The sequence below is a fragment of the Trichomycterus rosablanca genome, chromosome 1, assembly GCF_030014385.1.
Source record: "Trichomycterus rosablanca isolate fTriRos1 chromosome 1, fTriRos1.hap1, whole genome shotgun sequence".
Lineage (NCBI taxonomy): Eukaryota > Metazoa > Chordata > Actinopteri > Siluriformes > Trichomycteridae > Trichomycterus > Trichomycterus rosablanca.
Window position 1 is genome coordinate 19,317,519 of NC_085988.1, and position 27,237 is coordinate 19,344,755.

General features: G+C 40.4%; 1 protein-coding gene across 3 annotated transcripts in view; it reads left to right on the top strand.

Annotated features, from left to right (window-relative positions):
* Window positions 1-27,237, top strand: part of ppp3cb (protein phosphatase 3, catalytic subunit, beta isozyme) — an 82,448-nt gene that overhangs the window by 34,072 nt on the left and 21,139 nt on the right. For all 3 annotated transcript variants that reach the window (XM_062989211.1, XM_062989330.1, XM_062989248.1), the window contains exons 3-9: window positions 2,976-3,100; window positions 3,223-3,334; window positions 12,185-12,330; window positions 13,522-13,661; window positions 22,540-22,617; window positions 24,987-25,081; window positions 25,311-25,436. In XM_062989211.1, the coding sequence (XP_062845281.1) occupies window positions 2,976-3,100; window positions 3,223-3,334; window positions 12,185-12,330; window positions 13,522-13,661; window positions 22,540-22,617; window positions 24,987-25,081; window positions 25,311-25,436 (822 nt within the window). The remainder of the gene's footprint in view (window positions 1-2,975; window positions 3,101-3,222; window positions 3,335-12,184; window positions 12,331-13,521; window positions 13,662-22,539; window positions 22,618-24,986; window positions 25,082-25,310; window positions 25,437-27,237) is intronic.

Genomic DNA, 27,237 nt, shown 5'->3' on the forward strand with positions numbered 1-27,237 from the left:
TTTTTGTACTAACGGTCTTATATTAGATTTATAACATTTGTAACAACATTAAATTCATTCTTTAAATTTGTATTTACCAAACATCAGAAACTGAATTATTAAAGGCATTTCTAAACATGCCAAGACAAACACAAGACCTACAATATCACTCTGCAAGAAATCAGGATATGAGGGGGAAAAGGCTTGCTTAGTACAAACCCAACAACAGGAATATACACTGATAAGGCAAAACATTATGACCACCTCCATGTTTTTTACGCTCACTATCCATTTTATCAGCTCCACTTACCATATAGAAGCACTTTGTAGTTCTACAATTACTGACTGTAGTCCATCTGTTTCTCTACATAAATTTTTACCCTGCTTTCACCATGTTCTTCAATGGTCAGGACTCTCCCAGGACCACTACAGAGTAGGTATTATTTGGGTGGTGGATCATTCTCAGCACTGCAGTGACACTGACATGGTGGTGGTGTGTTAGTGTGTGTTGTGCTGGTATGAGTGAATCAGACACAGCAGCACTGCTGGAGTTTTTAAACACCTCACTTTCACTGCTGGACTGAGAATAGTCCACCAACCAAAAATATCCAGCCAACAGCGCCCCATGGGCAGCGCCCTGTGACCACTGATGAAGGTCTAGAAAATGACCAACTCAAACAGCAGCAATAGATGAGCGATCGTCTCTGACTTTACATCTACAAGGTGAACCAACTAGGTAGGAGTGTCTAATAGAGTGGACAGTGAGTGGACACGGTATTTAAAAACTCCAGCAGCGCTGCTGTGTCTGATCCACTCATACCAGCACAACACACACTAACACACCACCACCATGTCAGTGTCACTGCAGTGCTGAGAATGATCCACCACCTAAATAATACCTACTCTGTGGTGGTCCTGTGGGGGTCCTGACCAATGAAGAACAGGGTGAAAGCAGGCTTAAAAAGTATGTAGAGAAACAGATGGACTACAGTCAGTAATTGTAGAACTACAAAGTGCTTCTATATGGTAAGTGGAGCTGATAAAATAGACACTGAGTGTAGAAACAAGGAGGTAGTTGGCTGATCGGTGTTTATGCTGAGATATTGGTGCTAAGATCTTGGTGGAAAAATTTTCCCAGAGGCTGACCTCAAGACGTTGACCTCAAGTCTCATACCTGTGTAGTGGTGTAAAGACTCCAGTCCTGTACACCAGATTATTTAACTAGCACTCCAAAGACTGGTTTCAGTTAAAAGAGAAAAATTCTCCAAAGTTTATTTCAGGTTCTTTGCAAAGAACCTCCAAACCAGGGTTTAGATCTGGATCAAATACAGTGTTTTTAGCTGGATGAGGTAATCAACCCGTGAAAATTGTTATGTAGGAGAAAGGGTGGCAAGCTTTCCTCTTACATAACAATTTTCAGGTTAACCACAATTATATCCAAAACTCATCAAAAGAATGTCGATGACCGTAATCCGTAAGCATTTCGTCAGAAAGACTCACTGACCTCTTCTCATCTCGAAACTCATACTAGTTCATACAGACTTTAATTACTCTTTAACTTAGTAAAAGTGATTTAAAATAATCTTTTAAATTAAGAAATCCTGGAAACATTTTTCAAATGACCACATCACCTGTATCATCACATCTACACTACACTCTCAAAATATTTTCTGTATTTGTCCTGGATTCAACACACACCAAACCAGTGTGTGGTAGGTACATTTTTAGGTACTGTACTAAATCCTGCTAAATGTTCCAGAAACATACAGAACATAAACTGTATGTAGGTGTGAATGGGATAGGTGAGTGTGTGATAGGTTGCACTAGATTGGTGCTCTGTGCAGCTTTGCTCTTGCATATGTACTATTATTATTATTAACATGCATCCTGGATACCTAGGATTGATCCTCTGGGGTACTTTGGTTTCCTCCTACTTCCCAAAAATAAGCAGAAAGTGACAAAATTGACTTTCAAAGTGACCCAAAATTGGCACAGCTTGTGCGGTGAATGTGAGGGTTTGTTGCCCTGTTATAGATTAGAATGTGATCTATCAGTTTTTGTGTTTGTAATTTGTGTTTATGGCTGATTGTTCTTGTCATCTGCCATAATGTTTGCTCAGTTAAGCAAAAATAAGGGAATTAAACAGAACTTAATGTTGATATTAATAACCATAAAATAACTGCTGTTGATGTATTTGGTGGGTGTCTTTTATTTCTGGTTCATATGTCTTGCCGCATTCAAATATTTATATATACACTGATCAGCCATAACATTAAAACCACCTCCTTGTTTCTAATCTCACTGTCTATTTTCCATTTTATCAGCTCCACTTACCATATAGAAGCACTCTATTTATTTCTCTACATACTTTTTTTTAGCCTGCTTTCACCCTGTTCTTTAATGATCAGGACCACCACAGAGCAGGTATTATTTAGGTGGTGGATCATTCTCAGCACTGCAGTGACAATGACATGGTGGTGGTGTGTTAGTGTGTGTTGTGCTGTTTGAGTTGGTCATCTTCTAGACCTTCATCAGTGGTCACAGGACGCTGCCCACGGGGCGCTGTTGGCTGGATATTTTTGGTTGGTGGACTATTCTCAGTCCAGCAGTGACAGTGAGGTGTTTAAAAACTCCAGCAGCGCTGCTGTGTCTGATCCACTCATACCAGCACAACACGCACTAACACACCACCACCATGTCAGTGTCACTGCAGTGCTGAGAATGATCCACCACCCAAATAGTACCTGCTCTGTAGTGGTCCTGGGAGAGTCCTGACCATTGAAGAACAGCATGAAAGGGGGCTAACAAAGCATGCAGAGAAACAGATGGACTACAGTCAGTAATTGTAGAACTACAAAGTGCTTCTATATGGTAAGTGGAGCTGATAAAATGGACAGTGAGTGTAGAAACAAGGAGGTGGTTTTAATGTTATGGTTGATCAGTGTGCATATATTAAAATTAATAAATGAAGGACTACTAACGTTTGTTCACTGCAGTGTGTGGAGATATTCATGGCCAGTTCTTCGACCTGATGAAGCTCTTCGAGGTTGGAGGGTCACCAGCCACAACGCGGTACCTCTTCCTGGGAGACTATGTGGACCGAGGCTACTTCAGTATAGAGGTGAGCTCACTAGGGCTTTCTCTTACATTAACAATGAAGGCAACTGAGCTATCATGATAATCTATGTGACCTTTTTCTACTTCTCCCTCCCCCCCACTCCCCACTCTTTCTGTCTATCTCAGTGTGTTTTGTATCTGTGGTCACTGAAAATCCTCTACCCAAAGACTTTATTTTTGCTGCGGGGAAACCATGAATGTAGACATTTGACTGAATATTTCACCTTCAAACAAGAATGTAAGTAAACCTCCTTTTCTCCCTTTTTCTAAACTTACCCCCAGCATATTCTTTTCCATTTACCTAGTCACACTGTCTATCCAGATATCACAGCTGTTTTGCTGTTCATCTGTACATGTATTGCATAGACATACACCAATCAGCCATAACATTAAAACCACCTTATTGTTTCTACACTCACTGTCCATTTTATCAGCTCCACTTACCATATAGACGCTATTTGTAGTTCTACAATTACTGACTGTAGTCTGCATGCTTTGTTAGCCCCCTTTCACTCTGTTCTTCAATGGTCAGGACCTCCACAGGACCACTACAGAGCAGGTATTATTTGGGTGGTGGATCATTCTCATCACTGCAGTGACAATGACATGGTGGTGGTGTGTTAGTGTGTGTTGTGCTGGTATGAGTGGATTAGACACAGCAGCGCTGCTGGAGTTTTGAAATACCATGTCCACTCACCGTCCACTCTATTAGACACACTTACCTAGTTGGTCCACCTTGTAGATGTAAAGTCAGAGACGATCGCTCATCTATTGCTGCTGTTTGAGACCTTCATCAGTGGTCACAGGACGCTGCCCACGGGGCACTGTTGTCTGGATGTTTTTTAGGTTGGTGGACTATTCTCAGTCCAGCAGTGACAGTGAGGTGTTTAACTCCATCAGCATTTCTGTGTCTTATCCACTCATACCAGCACAACACACACTAACACACCACCACCATGTCAGTGTCACTGAAGTGCAGAGAATGATCCACCACCCAAATAATACCTGCTCTGTGGTGGTCCTGGGAGAGTCCTGACCATTGAAGAACAGCATGAAAGGGGGCTAACAAAGCATGCAGAGAAACAGATTGACTACAGTCAGTAATTGTAGAACTACAAAGTGCTTCTATATGGTAAGTGAAGCTGATAAAATTAACAGTGAGTGTAGAAACAACGAGGTGGTTTTAATGTAATGGTTGATCGGTGTATCTTGTCATTCTGACATGTGTACGTCCATCCACCCACCCTGTTTAGTCACCTGTCCTCTTGTTCATTTACATCTCTTAACCCGTTTGTTTGTCTGTCTGTCCTCCTGTTTGTAAATGTATCCATCACCCTTGCTATTCATTCAACCGTCTATTCATTTATGCACTTATCCATAAAAACATCAAATAATTCATTCATTTATCACTAACCACCATTGGCTATCCATTCATCCACCATATAGCAACTCAGCCAACCTACATTAATTGAACAATCCTGTCCATTTATCTGTATTTCCTCTTCCTATTCATTTCTTTATCAAAGGGCAGTCCATTGCAAACAAGTACTATGTCTGTTCAAACAATGCACATACAGTGGATTCAGAAAGTACTCAGGCTTTGCTCAGGTGGTGCAGTGGTAAAACACGTTAACACCGTCATTTCGAATCTCAGCTCTGCTACCGACAGGCTGGGCACCTACACAAACAATGATTGGCTTGTTTGCAGGGAGGGTGACGGAGTGGTGCAATTACCGACCTCTGCTGGTTGATTGATGGCGCCTGCACAGACATGAAGGATAATGGGATCAGGGTGTGACTCTCCGTACACAAAGCTGATCCACATATGAACTCGCATCGTGTAGGTAAAGAGATGCAGTCGGTACTGCACATGTGTCAGTTGTGGCTCTCCTCAATCAGGAGTGGAGGTTAGCATCAGTAAAGGGAAAGTGTAATGCAGTTGGACACAACTAAAATTGGGAGACAGTTGGGGGAAAAATACAAAAAATCCTCAGACCTTTTGAGCACTTTGTGTGGTGGGTTTGATTTTTTTTAAATATATGTTTGTTTTTATGCATTTTCTCCCCTTTTTCTCCTGACTTGCATCCAATTGCCCGATTGCAGCATGGTTTCTCTCAGCCAATGCCGACCCCGGCTCTGATTGAGGAGAACGAAGCTAACCCACGCCCACTCCGACATGTGGGCAGCAGACGTATGCATCTTGTCACATACAATTGATGAGCGCATATGCGGATCAGCACTGTGTACAGAGAGACACACCCTAATCAGCGCACTCCTTCCTCGTCTCTTTGCAGGCGCCATCAATCAGCCAGCAGAGGTCGCATCAGTCATAAGAGAGTCCCTATCCAGCTTAATATCCCATCCCATATGAACAACAGGCCAATCGTTGTTCATGTGGCCGCTCAGCCCAGCCGGCCGGCAGAGCTGAGACTCAATACGATGTATTCGGGATCCCAGCTCTGGTGTTGTAGCGTGTGTTTTACCGCTGTGCCACCTGAGCGGCCTGTGGTGGGTTTGATTTTGACTGGATATTATAGAAATACCAAGAAGGAAGGCATTGATGTGTAAAAACTATATGATAACCTGCTTAGAGTCTGCTGAACTGTATGTAAAGGAGGAAAAAGATTCTCTGGTTTAATGAGATTAAACTTAAACCTTTTGGGCAGAACTGCAAGCATTATGTCTGGTGAAAAACAGTCAGTGCATCTTACATGGCTAATACTTTCCCTCTGGTGGTAGCAGCATCATGCTATGGGGTTCTTCTCAGTGGTATAGAAGGGAAGACTGGTAAAGACTAAAGGATGGATGGATGAATGCACTCAAATACAGGAAAAATTTTGAGGAAAACCTCCTCAGAACACACACAAATTCTGACTCAGAAACTCTGTAAATGTACTTGTGTGGCCCAGCCAAAGCTTAGAACTAAAACCCATTAAAGTTTGTGGAGAGACCTGAAGATGACAGTTCACAGATGCAATCTGACAGAGCTTGAGAGGATCTGCCATAAAGAATTGAATAAATTGCTCAAGTGTCATACGAAGGCATACGAAGCTTGTAGAGAAGAAGACTTATAACTGTATATGCTGCCAACTGTAATCCAGAAAGTACTTCTAGAAAAACTTTAAAAACATCTTTTACTTTGTCAAAATACTGTATGTAATTGTGTGTAGATTTATGTGTGGAAATTACATTTGCAAATACAATTACATGCATTCATAATTAAATCCACATGTGTGTGAAATGTCAAGGTGTCAGAATACTTGCTAAATCCACTGTATACATGTACATTTGGGCACGGTGGCTAAGTGAGTAGCACTGTCGCCCCACAGCAAGAAGGTCCTGGGTTCGATCCCCAGGTGGGGCTGTCAGGGACCTTTCTGTGTGGAGTTTGCATGTTCTCCCCTTGTCTGCGTGGGTTTCCTCCGGGTGCTCCGGTTTCCTCCGACAGTCCAAAGACATGCAAGTGATGACACTAAGTTGTCCATGACTGTGTTTGATATAACCTTGTGAACTGATGAATCTTGTGTAATGAGTAATTTACCATATCTGTCATGAATATAACCAAAAGTGTAAAACATGACGTTAAAATCCTAATAAACAAACAAACATGTACATTTGAACAATGATATTTACACTCCGGCAATGCGCCTGTCCATCTTATTCTGTCCAGATGTCTTTACCATCCATCAAAACATCCTATTCAGCCCATACATCCTGCCAATTTATTTATTTAGGTACCCAGTTAAAACATCCTGTCATTTATTAATAAATTATCCATCCACCCATTGAAGCACATGGTCATTTATTCATTCTACCACATGGTCATACAAGCATATAATCTGTCAATCCTTTGTGTATCAGTGCTGTCCAAATGTTCTATTATCTGTTATTCCTGTCTATTCATTTAATTGCAGCTCAGGAAAAATGAAGATTTTTTAAAATCTGTATCTATACACATTTGACATCCAACACAGACACATCTCATTCTACTTAATGATGTACTGATTACATGATTACCTTAACAAAATCCAACTATAAACCCATCTGCTGTGCTCATTACTATTCTCTTATTATAGGACAAGCTGGGTGGCAAAAACAGTGCTATTAGTAACTCAAGAATAACTCTAAAAAGTGGGCACAAATTCTGAGTTAGGTCTGAACTGGAGGGTTTTATCTTTACTGATCAGTGTAGTTTTAAGTCTGGCTCAACACCTGGTCATCTAATGGTTAGATTAAGGCTTGGAGAGGCTAACTTTCAATTCTTAGATACCTTAAAATGCTGCCTACTGAGGTGCCTTAATTTTAAGTAATAATCTGACTGAATAAAGAGGGAGCATCCGATGCTTCCTCATGCCAAGTTCACACTACACGACTTTCCAAGTTGTCAGGTCGCTGTACAGTTCACACTACACAATTGGATCTCTTGTAATCGGAAGTCTTTCAAGTCGGTGTGTATTTCACACTACACGACTGATCGGCGATAGGGGGTTTCACACTACACCATCTATCACCAACTGGAAACGCAGGCGAGCTTCTCTGGTCTCCCAAACTACGTTTTGTCACGAAAACACATGCAAGAAGTGACGAAGGGTTTAATGATACCACGTCCAAAAATGCACGTCAACAAGTAGTAAGTGATCAAAGTTTGTGCGCTGATGTGCAGCGTAAAAGCAAATAGGAAAAATAAATGAGTGTGAGTGGATTGGGCTATGTGGTCAGCAGGGATTGTTTGTTCTGTAGTGAGTTGCAGGTTAATAAATATTTTTTGCAATGCACCATTGGTGTTATGTTTTGTAGAGAACAATAAGGTCAGAAATACTGTAAAACTTGAGTGTGTGCCCCTGTCCCACCTTTTTACAATTCCTCCCCTTTTCCCCTCACCCCGTATCTTGCGTTCTCATTGGCTGTTCGACACCGCACTCATTGCCAGTCGGCAGCAAGCTAGATATTTATCGTCAGTCGCTAGATAGAGTCAGATAGAGTTGTTAAACAGTTCACACATAGCGATTGAGAGCCGAGTTTCGATCGCCGAGCAAACGCTGAGTTGCTCCTGAGCTGGCAAATCTAGCGCCGACCAGTCGGCGAGCGAAAATCAGGGCAAAAGTCGTGTAGTGTGAACTAGGCATTAGCGGTGAAGGCAATTGCAGCATTCAGTGTGGCACAACTTTTCTCACAATGACAAATATGGCGGACAAATGAGGAGTAATGAACAAGTGCCTTAAATATAAATACATTTTTCTATTTATATAAAGGTACACAAGAGATGGACAAATTTGTCAGTGACAATTAAACCGTTTTCAGTCGTCTCAGCCCATTGGTTTGAATGGCTTAAGGCTAACTGTGTTAGCTTAGTAAGCAAAACTGTTGTGACCTAATCGCTGTCTAAGTAGTGCGTCTAAATTATACGCCTTATGAGTATGATCACTCATTAGAATCCTCTCTACTTAGGCAGCTGCATAGGTAGGCAGTAAGCAGCAAGGCAGCTCACTAGGTTTTCAGACAGACCCATTGTCTCACACCCACTGTGAAGAATTTTGGTGGCGTATCTGTGATAATCAGGGGGTGCTTCAGGCAGATTTTTCTTTGTAAAGGACTCATGAATCAAACAGCATACAAGGTTATCCTAGAAGACAACTTGCTCACTTCTGCTCTGACAATCTTCCTCTGAGGATTGTTTTTTTCAGCAAAGGAATGCTCCGTGCTACACAGCCTGATCAATCAAAGTGAGGCTGGAGGATCACCAGATCAAGATTCTGTCATGTTTTTTCTTAGCCATGCTTTCTAATTCAGTCTGAAATGACAGAGAGAGCGAGCTTTAGCAGCAAATTAATTTGCTCGTTAATGATGGCCCTGGGAGTCAACGAGTGTGATTTCCCCCATGGCACAGTAAAGAGCGGGCGCCCTCCTTTTCCATCTGCCAAGTTATAACACACACACAGACACACACACACAGTCTTTGTTGGACACATATACTGTATTTCTAGTCTGCAGAGGACTGCCCTCTGCACAACAGAACCAGACCCTAAAAAGAATTGCAGACTGGTTCGTGCTGCATGTTCCGGGATAGATCTTCCAGTAAAAATCAAACATTTGACCAGTAATGATATGCAACATACTCGCTTTGGTGAGGCGAGTGGACAAAGCAGTCTCAAAGATTTCCCAGCATGAGAACAAGAAAACCCCTATTTGATGACTCACCTTAAAGATTGCAGTCTAGTTTAAAGTGACAGTGCTGCTTTGGATTGGAATATATGCCTAAATTCTGCATAATAAGAACACTGATTGCTAGACTATGAGTTGGGAAAATAAGTCATGCATCTCTGATACTTCTTAAGTTCTAAGGAGCGGTGGTACCTCTCAGCGTTAAAGATGGATGGATGGATGGATGGATGGATGGATGGATGGATGGATGGATGGATGGATGGATGGATGGATGGATGGATGGATGGATGGATGGATGGATGGATGGATGGATGGATAGATAGATAGATAGATAGATAGATAGATAGATAGATAGATAGATAGATAGATAGATAGATAGATCCTGAAGGAAATTATTATAGGAAATTATATATCTGAAGGATAGATAGATAGAGATATTGATGGATGGATGGATGGATGGATGGATGGATGGATGGATGGATGGATGGATGGATGGATGGATAGATAGATAGATAGATAGATAGATAGATAGATAGATAGACAGACAGACAGATAGATAGATAGATAGATAGACAGACAGATAGATAGATAGATAATTTATCCTGAAGGAAATTATTATAGGAAATTATTATCTGAAGGATAGATAGATAGAGATACAGATAGATGGATGGATGGATGGATGGATGGATGGATGGATAATTTATCCTGAAAGAAATTATTACTGGTACTGTACAGATCAGATGGTTGCCGGTTCAATCCTCACTATTGCAAAGTTGCCATTGTTGGGTCTCCGAGCAAGTCCCTTAACCCTCAAATGCATAAATTGTAGTTAGTCATAACTGTAAGTCTTTGTAAAGATGAAGAAAGATGTTCCTTTTCAATAATTAGAAAGGATTTTCCTAGTAATTGGATAAATCAGAGTACAGATTGTCCCAATGACTTCCCCTGGAAACATTCAGTCCAAAGCAGGAATGCACCCCAGACAGGACAACAATCCATTGCAGGGTTTCGTCACATGGGCTAGCACAGTAGACAACTGTGCCTCCCAATAATTCTATAAATCAGGGTAATGAATTTTCCAAAGATTTTTTGGCTCAGGGTAATGACTTTCGAAATGATTTTATCATCGAGATTTTCACAATAATGCTATGACTTAGAGTAAACATTTTTACAAGTATTATATGACTCAGCATAATAATTTGGGGATTTTCTTAATGACTCTATGACTCACTGTAGTGATTTTCCAGTTATTCTGTGACCCAGAGTAAGAATGTACCTATTATTCAGGGTTAAGCATTAAGCATTTTTCTTATTATATTATTAGCTTGTGTGTAAAACTAGTAATGCTTAGAGGGGGCCTGTGGGAGGATCCATAGAGCAAACACGACGATCAAGGTGGTCTCACAGATGCTTAATTGAGTTCAAGTCTGGGGAATAAGGAGACCAGGGTAGCACTTGGAAGTCTTGGTCATGCTTTTCCAACCAATGTCGGACATTTCTAGCCGTGTGACATGTCGCATTGTCTTGCTGGAAGATCTCATCCGCCCTGGGGAAGACAATTTTACCTATGAAAGCAACGAGGGATATACACCGATCAGCCATAACGTTAAAACCACCTCCTTGTTTTTACACTCACTATCAGCTCCACTTACCATCATCTCCACTTACCATATAGAAGAACTTTGTAGTTCTACAATTGCTGACTGTAGTCCATCTGTTTCTCTGGATGCTTTGTTAGCCCTCTTTCATGCTGTTCTTCAATGGTCAGGACCACTACAGAGCAGGTATTATTTAGGTGGTGGGTCATTCTCAGCACTGCAGTGACACTGACATGGTGGTGGTGTGTTAGTGTGTGTTGTGCTGGTATAAGTGGATCAGACACAGCAGCGCTGCTGGAGTTTTTAAATGCCGTGTCCACTCACTGTCCACTCTAGTAGACACTCCTACCTAGTTGGTCCACCTTGTAGATGTAAAGTCAGAGACGATCACTCATCTATTGCTGCTGTTTGAGTCGGTCATCTTCTAGAACTTCATCAGTGGTCACAGGACGCTGCCCATGGTGCGCTGTTGGCTGGATGTTTTTGGCTGGTGGACTATTCTCAGTCCAGCAGTGACAGTGAGGTGTTTAAAAACTGCAGCAGCGCTGCTGTGTCTTATCCACTCATACCAGCACAACACACATTAACATACCACCACCATGTCAGTGTCACTGCAGTGCTGAGAATGATCCACCACCTAAATAATACCTACTCTGTAGTGGTCCTGGGAGAGTCCTGACCATTGAAGAACAGCATGAAAGGGGGCTAACAAAGCATGCAGAGAAAGAGATCGACTACAGTCAGTATTTGTAGAACTACAAAGTGCTTCTATATGGTAAGTGGAGCTGATAAAATGGACAGTGAGTGTAGAAACAAAGAGGTGGTTTTAATGTTATGGCTGATCAGTGTATGCTGTATATATATATATATATATGTTATAAATATTGTGCAACTTAATTGTATCTCTGACTCCACCTACTTTTCATTGCTTATGGTTATTACACCTGTCACTGTACGTTGCCAGCCTACATTGTAAATGAGACTCCTCTGGCTGCATTGCCCCAGGTGTGAATGCAGGGTAATAAATTTGAAAATAATAAGAAATATTTATACTGTGTGTGTGTGTGTTGCTGAGCAATGCAGTGGTATAACTGAACAGATGGGGTAGCTCTTGGATGGCGAAGTTGACACAGTACAGATCGTCTCCCTCATAAACACACACGCACACACACTCACTCTCAATTGACAGTGTTCTGAGAAAGTGTGAATGCATGCAGGATCTATGTGTACTAATGAGCCGCTGAACAAATCGAGCCTCACATCTCTGCACGTATTAAATGTCATCTTTGTGTTTCACTCTTCTTTTGTTCACTCTCTGTCTCCTGAAGGTAAAATAAAATACTCCGAGCAGGTGTACGACGCGTGTATGGATGCGTTCGACTGTCTGCCGCTGGCTGCTCTGATGAATCAGCAGTTCCTGTGTGTGCATGGCGGCCTCTCGCCTGAAATCCACACATTAGACGACATAAAGAAGGTGCTCACACATACTAAATACACTAACATTTTATTATATCTACATTAGGCCTTCATAACACATTCATAAGCATTGTAGAATTTATTCACTGGAGGTAAAAAGGTGAAGTACACACCTAAGCGACATTACATTATGTAGCCAAAGTATGTGGACACCCCTCCTAATTATTACGTTTAGGTGTAACAGCCACAGCATTGTCTCTCAATGCAGTCGTATCCAATTATTCAATTGTTCGAACAGTCATACGCCTCCACCGACAACTCATCTTTTCATCTGCATGAGGCGGGTTCATATGGGGATGCATTTGGCGCAGTCACACACTGATCCTCGTTATTCCCCGTCTCATTGTGCAGACACTATCGATGAGCCAGCAGAAGCCACAAGTGCAGAAGTTATGAGGGAACCCTGTTCAGCCATTGTGGACACCTCTTCTAATTATTAAGTTCAGGTGTAACAGCCAAACTTTTTTCCCTTTTTCTGTTTAAGCATTACTGTGCGGTCTACTGGAGGCATTGGTGGCTTAGTGGATAGGGCTTTGCGCTATCAATCTTGAGGTTGAGGCTTTGAATCCAGTCTCTGCTAAGCAGCCACTGCTATGCCCTTGACTCTCTTGATTACAGCTGCTCATTTGGCTTTATGATTATGATGCCAGATGTCAGCAATGATTTTAATTATATATACACTCTTTTTCATTTTATTAATTTTTTTATTTATGCATTTCCCCCCAATTTGTCTCCTAATGCAGTCGTATCCAATTATTTGATTGTACTTTGCTCCCACTGACCTTGACCTCCACTCCTGACAGAGAAGAATCGGAACAGTCACATGCCTCCACCGACACGCGTGCAGTACAAGCCATCTTTTCATCTGCATGAGGCGGGTTCATATGGGGATGCATTTGGCGCAGTCACACACTGATCCTCGTTATCCCCCGTCTCATTGTGCACACACTATCGATCAGCCAGCAGAAGCCACAAGTGCAGAAGTTATGAGGGAACCCTGTTCAGCCATTGTCCCGCCCCTTATAGACAGACAGCCAATCATATTCTATAGACATACATGTATAAGCATTGAGTAGTGCCAATTTCCTTGGTATAAATAATCAAAGTTTATATCTCTATTTGTCTCTTTTTCTTTTTCTTTTTCCTTTTGTCTTACTCTTTCTCCTCTCTTGTATTTTCTCTACTGCAGCTTGACCGATTTAAAGAGCCTCCAGCATTCGGGCCCATGTGTGACCTGCTGTGGTCAGATCCACTCGAAGACTTTGGCAATGAGAAATCCCAGGAGTATTTTGGCCACAACACAGTTCGGGGCTGCTCCTACTTCTACAGGTACATGTCTGTCTCTGTGTGAGTTTCAGTGTGAGGAAGATGGGGGGGGGGGGAAATACCTGGACAGGGTGCTAATCTATCGCAGGGCTTCAGCCATACCTGACCTTGGACATTAGATAGCCAGTAGATAGACCGGGTTCAGATCTCAGCGGTGGTAGGTTAGCATAATAGACTACTCTGCCACCCAAGCACCAAGCCTGTTTGTACATCTACAGTTGTGACACAGATGTTTAAAAACTCCATCAGCATTGCTGTGTCTGATTCTCTCACACCAGCACAACACACACTAACACACCACCACCATGTCAGTGTCACTGCAGTGCTGAGAATGATCCACCACCCAAATAATACCTGCTCTGTAGTGGTCCTGTGGGGGTTCCTGACCATTGAAGAACAGAGTGAAAGCAGGCTAAAAAGGTATGTAGAGAAACAGATGGACTACAGTCAGTAATTGTAGAACTACAAAGTGCTTCTATATGGTAAGTGGAGCTGATAAAATGGACAGTGAGTGTAGAAACAAGGAGGTGGTTTTAATGTTATGGCTGATCGGTGTACATTGTGTTCTAATCAATAAATGCTGGTCACGTATTCAAATGGTCCCAGTGAGCCTTACGGTAGCATCTCGTTTCGGTCTATTTCCTCAGTTTCTGATTACACCATTTTAATTAAGAAACTAGATTATTTAAAAGGCTCAAGGAGTCCCTGAGTAAAAAAAAACAGTCTGTCATGTATTAGAGAGTTTCTTATCTTTAGTGCTGGAGGTCCACTGCCCTGCAGAGTTCAGGTTTTTCCCAACTCTCAAAACACTGAATTTAGCTCATGGGCTAATTATCAAACATTTAATGAGCTGGACAAGTAGTTTTGGGAGCAGCTTTTCAGATAAGAAGTCCATCAAGTCCGATGTTAAGCCTGACTTATATAATTAAAATGCATTTCAAAGTTATTTACAGAATCATTAAATTATTGAATGTTGGGATCTTGAATCATTATTACATTGAATTTTAAGCTGCATGAAGATTCGTACCTTAAGCTTTTACCCTTTTTATCCTTTCTAATAATGCAGACGCAGCCTAAACATTGTTTAGTCTTGGAATTAAATCACTTAACAAAGGATCACACATTTACTTCTAAATTTTGAGCTGTTTAGTATGTTGCTGAATTAATTCAGCAGTGAGTCACGTTGAAGTTGCGTTTTACTGGGGGACAGTGGTAGCCTAGTGGTTAGAGCTTTGGGCTCTATTCTCAGTCCAGCAGTAACAATGAGGTGTTTAAAAACTCCATCAGCGCTGCTGTGTCTGATCCACTCATACCAGCACAACACACACTAACACACCACCACCATGTCAGTGTCACTGCAGTGCTGAGAATGATCCACCACCCAAATAATACCTGCAGGCGAAGTGAATTAAAAATCAATGCATTTTACATTAAATGTGTTAGTAAGTCAAGCCAAACTGTTTCCTTACCTGCACTGATTACCGACAAAGAAGGATGAAAACAAAACCGGTAAAATACTTTTGTAAATGACAGCTTGGTGGAGTTTGAATCTGAAGGGAAAGCAGGACGATCTGTTTTGTGTTTGAATATTTAGTTGATGAACGGTGTGGTGCTAAGCGCTTGGAGTGATTAGGTGTAGTGTGGAAACCAGGCCGCGTCGCTAATTGGAATTGTAAAGCAGCCCAAACAACGTTCAGGCTCAGCAAAACACAGAATTCCCACGATCCCCCGGGACCAGGCGAGCTGCTGTTACTATGACAACTGGCTACTACTGCCAGGTTTGCTGAGAGCGAGAGGAAGAGAGAAATAACGAAGATCAATACGAATGGATTTGCTCTCGCTTAGTTTATGAAATCCTGCTACATCAATGTGGCCAAAACAGACTAGATGAAGATGTTTTGTTCATGAGTGGCTTTATGCTTGGCAGTGCTGGTTAGACTTGAGGGATGTGCTCTTATCTGCCACGGTTTGCCATTAGTGTTCTTGTTAACAGAAGTCCATCATAGTGCTTCTCATGGATTGCAAATGCATTGTGACGCTGGTCTTGTGCAGTCTACATGGTAGGAGCTCAGTGGTTAAGATACTGGACTAGTAATCAGTTCTAGTCTGGTTCAAGCCACGCCACTGTCAAGCTGCCAATGTTGGGCCCCTAAGCAAGGCCCCTAACACTCAATTGCTCAAAAAATGTAGTCAGTTATAATTGTAAGTTGCTGTGAATAAAAGAGTCTGCTAAATGCTGCAAATGTAAAGTAGTCCCTTCTAAAATTGGGGACTTTCATTATTGCCATGTGACTGGGCATTCACACAATTTTGTATCACCAGTTCACCTCACTTGCACGTCTTTGGACTGTGGGAGGAAACCCATGCAGACACGGGGAGAACATGCAAACTCCACACAGAAAGGACCCAGACCACCCCATCTGGGGATCGAACCCAGGACCTTCTTGCTGTGAGGTGACAGTGCTACCCACTGCCTCCCTATTTAAGAAATTAAGGGGTTTGCTTTGGGGCCCAGTAGTTGCAGATTGACAGCAATGGAGCTTAAACCAGCAACCTTCTGATTACTAGTCCAGGAGCTGAACCACTAAGCTACCACTTACTGAAATTCCCAAGCATATCACATGGTTAAAAGTGTATCTATTTTATCGGCTTCACTTAACATATAGAAGCACTTTGTAGTTCTTGTAATACTTTGTAGTTCTTTGTAGTAAATAATACCTGCTCTGTGGTGGTCCTGTGGGGGTCCTGACCATTGAAGAACAGGGTAAAAGCAGGCTAAAAAAGTATGTAGAAGAATAGATGGACTACAGTCAGTAATTGTAGAATCTCAAAGTGCTTCTATATGGTAAGTGGAGCTGATAAAATGGACAGTAAGTGTAGAAATAAGGAGGTGGTTTTAATGTTATGGCTGATCAGTGTATAAGCAGAGTGGACTTGATAAACTTGAGAGTTTTGATAAGTCTGTGAATACTGCTGACCCAGCATGCATTAGTTGCTATATATTCTCTATAGTTCTAAGTTCTTTTAGCTATATAACCAGTTTTAAAAAATCAAGTTTCAGATCTTTCCTTGAGTTTTACACATTTTGGAGTATGTAAAATTCAAGTTGGAAGCACTTGGATATCTTTTTATAGTCTTCTTCTGCTTCGTTGGCGTCAATTAAATTTAACTACTCAGATCTGTAGCCAGTCGCTTAGGGGTCAAAGAATACATAATGTTGAAACTGGCATCAGCTAAAACTCTTAATGACAAATGTTTACTCAACTAATGAGTCCTAGCATCTCAATTAAGGCTTAATGAGTGCCAGAACTTTGCCCAGTGCAGAACTGTCGCACATGTTACAACTACTAATTGGTTTATTGAATTAAGTTACTATGTGTTAACATTAGCCGATTTTTTACTAAAAATATGTTATTTGGCAGAATGCTGAAATAAATTTACACTCATTTATTAAAATAAATAATGCACACGCCGCTCAGGTGGCACAGCGGTAAAAGGACGCGCTGCAACCAGAGCTGGATTCTTCACCGGTTCGAAGCTGAGTGGCTGTATGAGCAACGATTGGCCGGTTGCTCATATGGGGGGTGGGACAAAGAATCGGATGTGGGTCTCTCTCTGTCAGAATGCAATTACGTTCTCTGCCGGCTGATTAGAGGTGCCTGCACAAGAGATGAGGGAGAGTGCCCTTAGGGTGTGTCTCTCCGCATGCAACGCTAAGTGGCGCCAAACTCATCAATGTGTGGGTGGCAAAGATGCATCCGGCTGCTGCCCATGTTTTGGAGGGGATATGGGTTGGCTTTGATCTCCTCGGTCAGGGCAGGGTTTGGCATAGACAGAAAGGAAGCACGATGCAAATTGAACAATTGGATGTGCTAAAGGTGGAGAAAAAAGGGGGAAATAATTAAATAAATAAATAATGCACAATAACATTTAATGCTCACAAAAAGTTTAAATAATCTGAATTGTATATATTCGTTTTTATTTTTTCAGTTTTATCATTGCAGTCTGGTGGCTTGGTGGGTAGCACTGTTGCCTCACAGCAAGAAGAACCTGGGTTTCATTCCCAGGTATAGCAGACCTGGTCCTTTCTGTCCAAAGTCCAAAGACATGCAGTCAGATTAAATGCTAAAGTCACCCTAGGGTTGAGTGTGTGTGTGTGTGTGTGTGTGTGTGTGTGTGTGTGTGTGTGTGTGTGTGTGTGTGTGTGTGTGTGTTTGTGTGTGAATGTGTGTGAATGTGTGAATGTGCCCTGTGATGTACTGGCGACCTGTATGGAGTGTTTCCTGCATTTCACCCGGTGAATCAGACCTACAGCGAATTGAATAAAGTGATGGTAAAACGGACAATGAATGAATTAATGAATGTTTTATCATTGCTTTGGGTCCGGTTCCTCAGAATCACTGAGCAGTAACACATCCAATCCATAACGCCAATCCATAGCAGGGCCTCACCCCTAAAAAGGAGCCAACAATGTCTCTATGTAGATGCTTGACTGGCTGATAGCACATCTGGGGATTTAACCCTGGATACCAGCGGTAGTGGGCTTGTGTAATTTACTGCTGCTTCAACCGAGCGCCTTATTATTATTATTATTGTTGTTGATGGTGGTTGAATATTGTAAAATTGATTAAAAATCAAGAGATTAGTAGGAGTAGTAGTAGTCTTTATATAGTTATTATTAACAGTGTCTTTATATAGCTATAGTTATAGTTGTATAGTTATTTATTTTACACATTATTATTATTATTATTATTGTTATTATTATTAGTAGTAGTAGTAGTAGTAGGAGTAGGTGTCTTTATATAGTTATTATTAACAGTGTCTTTATATAGCTGTAGTTATAGTTGTATAGTTATTTATTTTACACATCTTTATTATTATTATTATTATTATTGTTATTATTATTATTAGTAGTAGTAGGAGTAGGTGTCTTTATATAGTTATTATTAACAGTGTCTTTATATAGCTGTAGTTATAGTTGTATAGTTATTTATTTTACACATCTTTATTATTATTATTATTGTTATTATTATTAGTAGTAGTAGTAGGAGTAGTCTTTATATAGTTATTATTAGCAGCATCTTTATAAAGCTATAGCTATGGTTGTATAGTTATTTATTTTACACATCTTTATTAATATTATTATTATTATTATGATTATTATTATCAGTAGTAGTAGTATTAGTAGTAGTAGTAGTCATGATATAGTTATTATCAGCAGTGTCTTTATATAGTTATAGTAGTATAGTTATTTATTTTACACATCTTTATTATTATTATTAGTAGTAGTAGTAGTAGTCGTCGTCTTTATATAGTTATTATTAGCAGCATCATTATATAGCTATAGCTATAGTTGTATAGTTATTTATTTTACACATCTTTATTGTTATTATTATTAGTAGTATTATTAGTACTAGTACCAGTCTTTATATAGTTATTTTTAGCAGCGTCTTTATATAGCTATAGTTGTATAGTTATTTATTTTACACATCTTTATTATTATTATTACTATTATTATTATAATACATCCCTAGCTAATCTTATTCTTACTATGCTTATTACTATTATGTATATAGTACAATGTACCTGTATATAGAGGAGTACTATATTTTTTCATTGAACATTTTAGTACAAACATTTTAGTATTGTGTCCCCCTAAAATTTAATTGGTGAAATAAATTTGAATGCAATATGTAGTAGTCCAGAGAACCTATGGGTTTCATTATATGCTTTTCTATCTGTTAGTTCTGAATGTTAGCTTAGCAGTTTTTATAGTCTGTGGAAAGTAAATATGCAGAAAGATGGATTTTGTTTTGCAGCTTGTCAGATTCCACATCACTCAAAGCTGTATTTTATTGGATGATGTCTCTAGTTATTATATATTGACTCTAGTGTGTGGTTTCTCACAGATTTTCTATCTTTTTATGTCAAGGCTTTATGAAAGTGTTGGAAAGTGATTTCAATTCGAAATGAGAAAGATCCGTCAATATGGTCTCACTGCTACCACCGTGTGGCAGTTATAAAGCTGCTGTGAGGACTCATGATCAGGTTTCCCTCAGTAACACCGGGTTATTATACACTATAAAATCTATGAATTTATTCAACTACAGTAACTACTTCATCTGATCAGAGTTGTGGTCAATTCAGTAACACATGGAAACACTGGGTGAGGATTAAACCAATGTCCCAGGACCCATGTTGCCGTGTAGGGCCAACCAGATTTAGAAGATATATGTTTGTCATATATACATATACAGATGTACAGTACAATTAAATTCTTTCTTCGCATATCTCAGCTTGTTTAGAAGCTGGGGTCAGAGAGCAGGGTCAGCCATCGTATGGCGCCCCTGGAGCAGACTGGCTCAAGGACCCAACAGTGGCTGCATAGCAGAGCTGAGATTCAAACTCTCAGCCTTTCATTTGATAGCCCAAAGCTCTACCCACTAGGCCACCACTGCAATATTTCCGATTGCAACTGTAGCTGCTTCTAAACTAACTGCATGTTAAACCCTGCATGTGATTTTTGTTTAATGTTATTTTTCAACATAACTGATTTAAATCTTTTGCAGAGTCTGAATTTGATCCACCAATCTTCCGGTTGATAGCCCAAAGCTCTACCCACTAGGCTACCACTGTCCCTTACAACAGCGCCTCACTATTTTAATGTACCCAAAGCTTCATTCTTTAAATTAAGCAAATTGGCAAATGTGGTCATATTTTTATTATTAAAAATTATATTCATGTACTCGTAGTCACAATAATTGCCCAAACTTCTATCACAGTTCAAGGTGTTTGGTCCATGTAGACATGATTGTATTATGAAATTGGCATGGATTTGTCAGATCAACTTTCATTCAACCACATCCCAAAGGTGCTATATTTAATTAATCTGGTGACCGGGGAGGCAGCTGAAACATTTAATTGTGGCGAATTTGCAAAAATAGAAGAAATTGGGAATACTTTTTCACAGCACTGTATCAGTGTGTGTTGCCCTGTGATGGATTGGTGCTTGTCCAGGTCCATAACTGTCTTTTGATTCATTTAGGTGCATTTTGGAATAGAATAGACAGGGTGAAATATTTACCTGAAGTACCTGTTAAAATAGCAATAAATTGCTGTTTAAAATCTAGAGAACAGCAGGGTTTGGGTTTGAGTTTTATTGATAAAAACAGTTTGGTCAGTATTTATTTTCAAGCGTTCTATTTTTAGAATTGTAATACAACAGACATGCTGTATATAGAACTGCATTATTCAGGAATTTGAAAAGGACATGTGGCAGCTGTCTGTGTTTTGTCTGTCTATAAAAGTCACACAAACATTTTACATGTGGACTGCCTCGTTATCTACGTCCAGAAACATGTGCTTGCTTAAGCTACCATTACTGCAAAAGTTTAGGAGAATAAGACAACACTTATGTCTTGGCCTTGATGGCCTTACAAATGAACATACTGTATTATTCCCTGGATATAGAACAGATATCTCTCACACCTTTATATTTTGGTTGGAAACGGTGAGGGTGGGAGGAGTAGTACTTGGTCGTGTCTGAGAGACTGAGAGACGCTTATAGTCTGGATTTAGCCCCATCTGATTTCCACCTTTTTGGACGCTTAAAGAAGCTTTAAGGGGAAGAAGATTTCCCTGTAATGATGATGTGAAAGCAGCGGTGCATCAGCGGCTACCAAACATTTTTGCTGATGGCATTAAAAAGTTGGTACGATGCTGGGAAAAAATGCATTGGAAGGAGATTATGTAGAAAAGTGATATCAATTGTTTTTAAAACTTTTTGGATAACCCTAGTACACACACACACACACACACACACACACATTCATGATTTTCCAGCCTGGTTTCCGGCCTTGTCCAAGATTCCCTGAATCTTCCCACAATATTATGAACACTAGATGGTGAAAAAAAAGAAATGGTACTTTTTTTGAGTGTCGCAGGCATCAAATTAATGATTTGTGTAATCAAGTTGGACAGCTAAAACATTAAAAGTATTTTCTTTGTATTATTGTCTGTTAGAACATAAAGTTCTTTTGAACAAAAATTCTGCTGCTCAGATCTTCTACTCCAGTGTCATTTGCTGAATATGATAAAAAGATGTCTTCAAAACCGTGCGCACGGGAAAATACTTTTTATACACAGTCAGAGTGAATCTTCCAGTTTATTAGGTGGATGAAGCAAGCTTGTATAGTTTGTGTCTGCATGAGAAATATGAGCCTATGAATTTTTATGGTGAGATAGCCGAAAGCTGGGATTGGAGAGGACATAAAACTTGTTTAAACAGGTGCTGTGGTTAAGTATTACTGGAATACGTAACTCTGTTGCAACACAGAGGCCAGAGGAGAAGGACAAATTTCCAAAAGTTTATGAACACCTTTATATTCTATCTATCATTGTCAGATAAATCAGGGTTCAAGAGATTTACCAATTAAAAGATTCTTGTATATGTACATTTTACAATGTTTACATTTTAGAAAGCATCCCTGGAGATGGGTAATGTAGATATTGATTAATAGTGTGATATAATAAAAAGATTTATAAACAATTACATATTGTATATAACTAAACTTAACTACAATTAATATTGAAACATGGAAGATGATACCTGTAGTCATTACATTGCCACAGCTGTAACATGACAATATCTTGACTAGATGTTGGGCCAAGTGGGTTGTATGGTTTACTAGTATGTAGTAATACTAGAAGTAGTATCATTAGTATGGCTTAGCAGAGATACAAAAACAACACAGAATCATTTGGATTACACTCATTTTAACCATGTGTCTGAATTGATACAACATGGGAGGCCCTTGGGATATACTATTCATAATATAACAAACAATAAACAAATCTTTCTCTCTGTCTTCTTTGTTTTCAGCTATCCTGCAGTATGTGAGTTTCTACAAACTAATAACCTGCTCTCAGTGATCAGAGCCCACGAGGCCCAGGATGCAGGGTAACAATCCCAATATTCATCCTCCTACAATAAACCATCACTGATACTGCAGTACCACTCACAATAAACACCACAATGCTTTAATATCCTTCACATTGTGTTCAAATCACTACAACAAATACAATAAATATACTGTAATAACACTTCCAAGACACAGTACATGTTAAAACCTAATACAGATCATATAACAGTGATATTATAAAAGCAATACATTTTTATGGTAATGATTTATTTTATATATAAGTCATTACGATACTGATTGCTCCTCTACAGAACACAGTAACACCCTGGACACCCAGTAACACCCTGGATCCCCAATTAACCGGACTTCATGTTTTTGGACTGTGGGAGGAAACCGGAGCACCCGGAGGAAACCCACGCAAACACAGGGAGAACATGCAAACAACGCACAAAAAAAGGACCCGGACCGCCCCGCATGGGGATCGAACCCAGGACCTTCCTGCTGTGAGGCGACAGTGCTATCCTAAAGTCCTCTCAGTATTTTCAAATACCTTACTTGCTTCATACTGGGCTGATCAATGTTACTGTGGCTTTGCACCCCCCAGAGGTTTTTGCTTTGTCCTGTTAGGGTCATGGTGGGTCTGGTTTCCCCAGAATCACTGGGCACAATGCAGTAACACACCCCAAACAGGACACCAATCCCTAGCAGTGCCTCAGCCATCCTTAAATTACCCCCAAAATAGTCAGTCATATGTGTATGTAGATGCCTGACCGCCCATTATAGCAACACTAGTGATATGAACCCTGAACTCCCTGAACCCTGAACATGATTTGTACATTGTTTGTTTAGCGTTTTGTGTACTGTATTGTCTGTATATACACTACATTGCTAAAAGTATTCGCTCGTCTGCCTTCACATGCATATGAACTTGAGTGACATCCCATTCTTAATCCATAGGGTTTAATATGATGTTGGCCCACCCTTTGCAGCTATAACAGCATCAACTCTTCAGGAGTGTGTTTATGAGAATTTTTGACCTTCTTCCAGAAGCGCAATTGTGAGGTCAGATACTGATGTTGGACGAGAAGGCCTGGCTCCAGTCTCCGCTCTAATTCATCCCGAAGGTGTTGAATCGGGTTGAGGTCAGGACTCTGTGCAGGCCAGTCAAGTTCTTCCACACCAAACTCGCTCATCCATGTCTTTATGGACCTTGCTTTGTGCACTGGTGCACAGTCATGTTAGAACAGGAAGGGGCCATCCCCAAACTGTTCCCACAAAGTTGGGAGCATGAAATTGTCCAAAATCTCTTGGTATGCTGAAGCATTAAGAGTTCCTTTCACTGAAACTAAGGGACGGAGCCCAACTCCTGAAAAACATCCACACCATAATCCCCCCTCCACCAAACTTTACACTTGGCACAATGCAGTCAGACGAGTACCGTTCTCCTGGCAACCGCCAAACCCAGACTCATCCATCGGATTGCCAGATGGAGAAGCGTGATTCGTCACTCCAAAGAACACGTCTCCACTGCTCTAGAGTCCAGTGGCGGCGTGCTTTACACCACTGCATCCGATGTTTGCATTGCGCTTGGTGATGTTAGGCTTGGATGCAGCTGCTCGGCCATGGAAACCCATTCCATGAAGCTTTCTCACACTGTTCTGGAACTAATCTGAAGGCCACATGAAGTTTGGAGGTCTGTAGCGATTGACTCTGCAGAAAGTTGGTGACCTCTGCGCACTATGTGCCTCAGCATCTGCCGACCCCGCTCTGTCATTTTACGTGGCCGAACACTTCGTGGCTGAGTTGCTGTCGTTCCCAATCACTTCCACTTTGTTATAATACCACTGACAGTTGACTGTGGAATATTTAGTAGCGAGGAAATTTCACGACTGGACTTGTTGCACAGGTGGCATCCTATCACTGTACCACGCTGGAATTCACTGAGCTCCTGAGATTTACATTTTACATTTTCGGCATTTAGGAGATGCTTTTATTCAAAGCGACTTACAGTACTGTGACAGTATACTGTGTCTAATCAATTGAGGGTTAAGGGCCTTGCTCAAGGGCCCAACAGTGGCAACCTGGCAGTTGTGGGGCTTCAACCAGCGACCTTTCGATTACTAGTCCGGTAATTTAACCGCTAGTCTACAGCTGCCCCATTCTTTCACAAATGTTTGTAGAAGCAGTGTGCATGCCTAGGTGCTTGGTTTTATACACCTGTGCCCATGGAAGTGATTGGAACACCTGAATTGAATTATTTGGATGGGTGAGTGAATACTTTTGTCAAAATAGTGTATATACAAATTCCTTGTATGTGCAAACATACTTAGCGAATAAAGATGATTCTAATAATTATTGTATTATTATTCATGCTTTCACTCCTTGCTGTCCTGTTATTCCATTCTAGTTACCGGATGTACAGAAAGAGCCAGACGACAGGTTTTCCCTCTCTCATTACAATCTTTTCTGCACCCAATTACCTGGACGTTTATAATAATAAAGGTGGGTCATGTTATTTAACCCCTGTGCTATGTTATTTCTATTTTAAGGTAAATGCTGATTGACTGGTTGACGATTGCGCAACTTGCATATGTACATATCTAGGTTACCAGACAGGCTGGTCTCATCTCATCTCTAATATAAAGCAACTGTGTGTGTGTGTGTTTGTGTGGGCGGATACTGTTGTGTTCCTGTCTGATTTTTTTCCTTTTGTTCTTCATTTTGTTTACAGCCGCGGTGCTAAAATATGAGAACAACGTGATGAACATACGGCAGTTTAATTGCTCGCCTCACCCTTACTGGCTGCCTAACTTCATGGACGTGTTCACCTGGTCCCTGCCCTTCGTGGGTGAGAAAGGTGAGGGAAAAAAAACAAAGAGTATACAAAGAACAAAACCTTCCTCAATCATTTTTAGTTTGATTAATTTTCTTTTACTATAGATTTTCACTTCAAATTCATAAACAATGTACAATTAAATATATACACAGACAAGGCATAACATTATGACCACTGACAGGTGAAGTGAATAACACTGATTATCTCTTTATCATGGCACCTGTTAGTGGGTGGGATATATTAGGCAGCAAGTGAACATTTTATCCTCATAGTTGATGTGTTAGAAGCAGGAAAAATGGACAAGCGTAAGGATTTGAGCGAGTTTGACAAGGGCCAAATTGTGATGGCTAGATGACTGGATCAGAGCATCTCCAAAACTGCAGCTCTTGTGGGGTGTTCCCGGTCTGCAGTGGTCAGTATCTATTAAACGTGGTCCAAGAAAGGAACAGTGGTAAACTGACGACAGGGTCACGGGCGGTCTTTTGGTCATTGATGCACGTAGGGAGAGAAGGCTGGCCCGTGTGGTCCAATCCAACAGACGAGCTACTGTAGCTCAAACTGCTGTAGTAGTTAATGCTGGTTCTGATATAAAGGTGTCAGAATACACAGTGCATCACAGTTGCAGGGCTGTTTTGGCAGCAAAAGGGGGACCAACACAATATTAGGAAGGTGGTCATAATGTTATGCCTGATCAGTGTTTACCCAATTCCCAAAAATGCTGGGACTGATGCTCAGTAATATTTGAATAAAATTAGAAAGCAATATTTTTTAAACTGTAAACAGCATAAAGATGAACCAAAGTTAACACTGGTATACAGGAGTAAAAATAAAATTGATTTTCGGCGTATGCCACTCTGCAGAGTATTAAATATGCCATAAGTATGTAGACACCCCTTCTAACCATTGAGTTTAGGTGTTTCAGCCACCCCATTGCTATAAGTTCAACCTGGCCTTTCCTGTTCCAGCATGACTGTGCTTCTGTGTTCAAATTGAAATCTATAAAGACATGATTTGACATGTGTGGTATGAAGGAAACCCAGTGACCTGCACAAAAGCCTGACTTCAGCCCCAGTAAAAACCTGTGGGATGAATTAAAATGTTGATTAAGAGCCAGGCCTTCTTTAGTGCCTGACTTCATAAATGCTCCTTTGACCAAATGTAGAAATTAGTATTAGACATACCTCAAAATATTGTGGAGAGCCTTTTGAGAAATTATAAGGCTGTTTTAGCTGCAAGGCGGGATGTGGGGGTCTATATTAATGCCCATGGCTTTGGAAAAAGATGCCATACAAGCTTATGGTCTGGTGTCCACATTTTCTTGGACATATGGGGTACAACATATGAGGTTTCAGTATAATTGTATAATAATGTAATAAGAACTGTATTAAAATTATTTAATAGGGTAAATTAACAAATATTTTCTTTAAAGTTTATTTAAAATATTCCAGCATTCATTGAGAATTTATCTTGAGAACCTTGATATATATTTTTTTATTTCTGCAACTGTTCTTTTTCTGTGAATAAATGATTGGAACATACTTCCTTCTCCAATATAAATAACATATAAGCTTATTGTGCTTATTGTGAAAATCTGTCAAATCAGCAGGTTTAAAAATATATATCTTACTTCCTTTTTAGTGTTTGACTGACTACACTTCTTTGTGCTCATTTAAATTGGGTTAAATTGACTGGTCCTATTAAAACGCTCATGAAACATTGGTCTCTTGGCCCCACTTGTTTCATACTGTCAGTTTTTGCTAAGAGGGAATGTGTTGGGATGATCTCGTGGTTGACACTGTCCACAGTCAAGCAAGTATTCCAC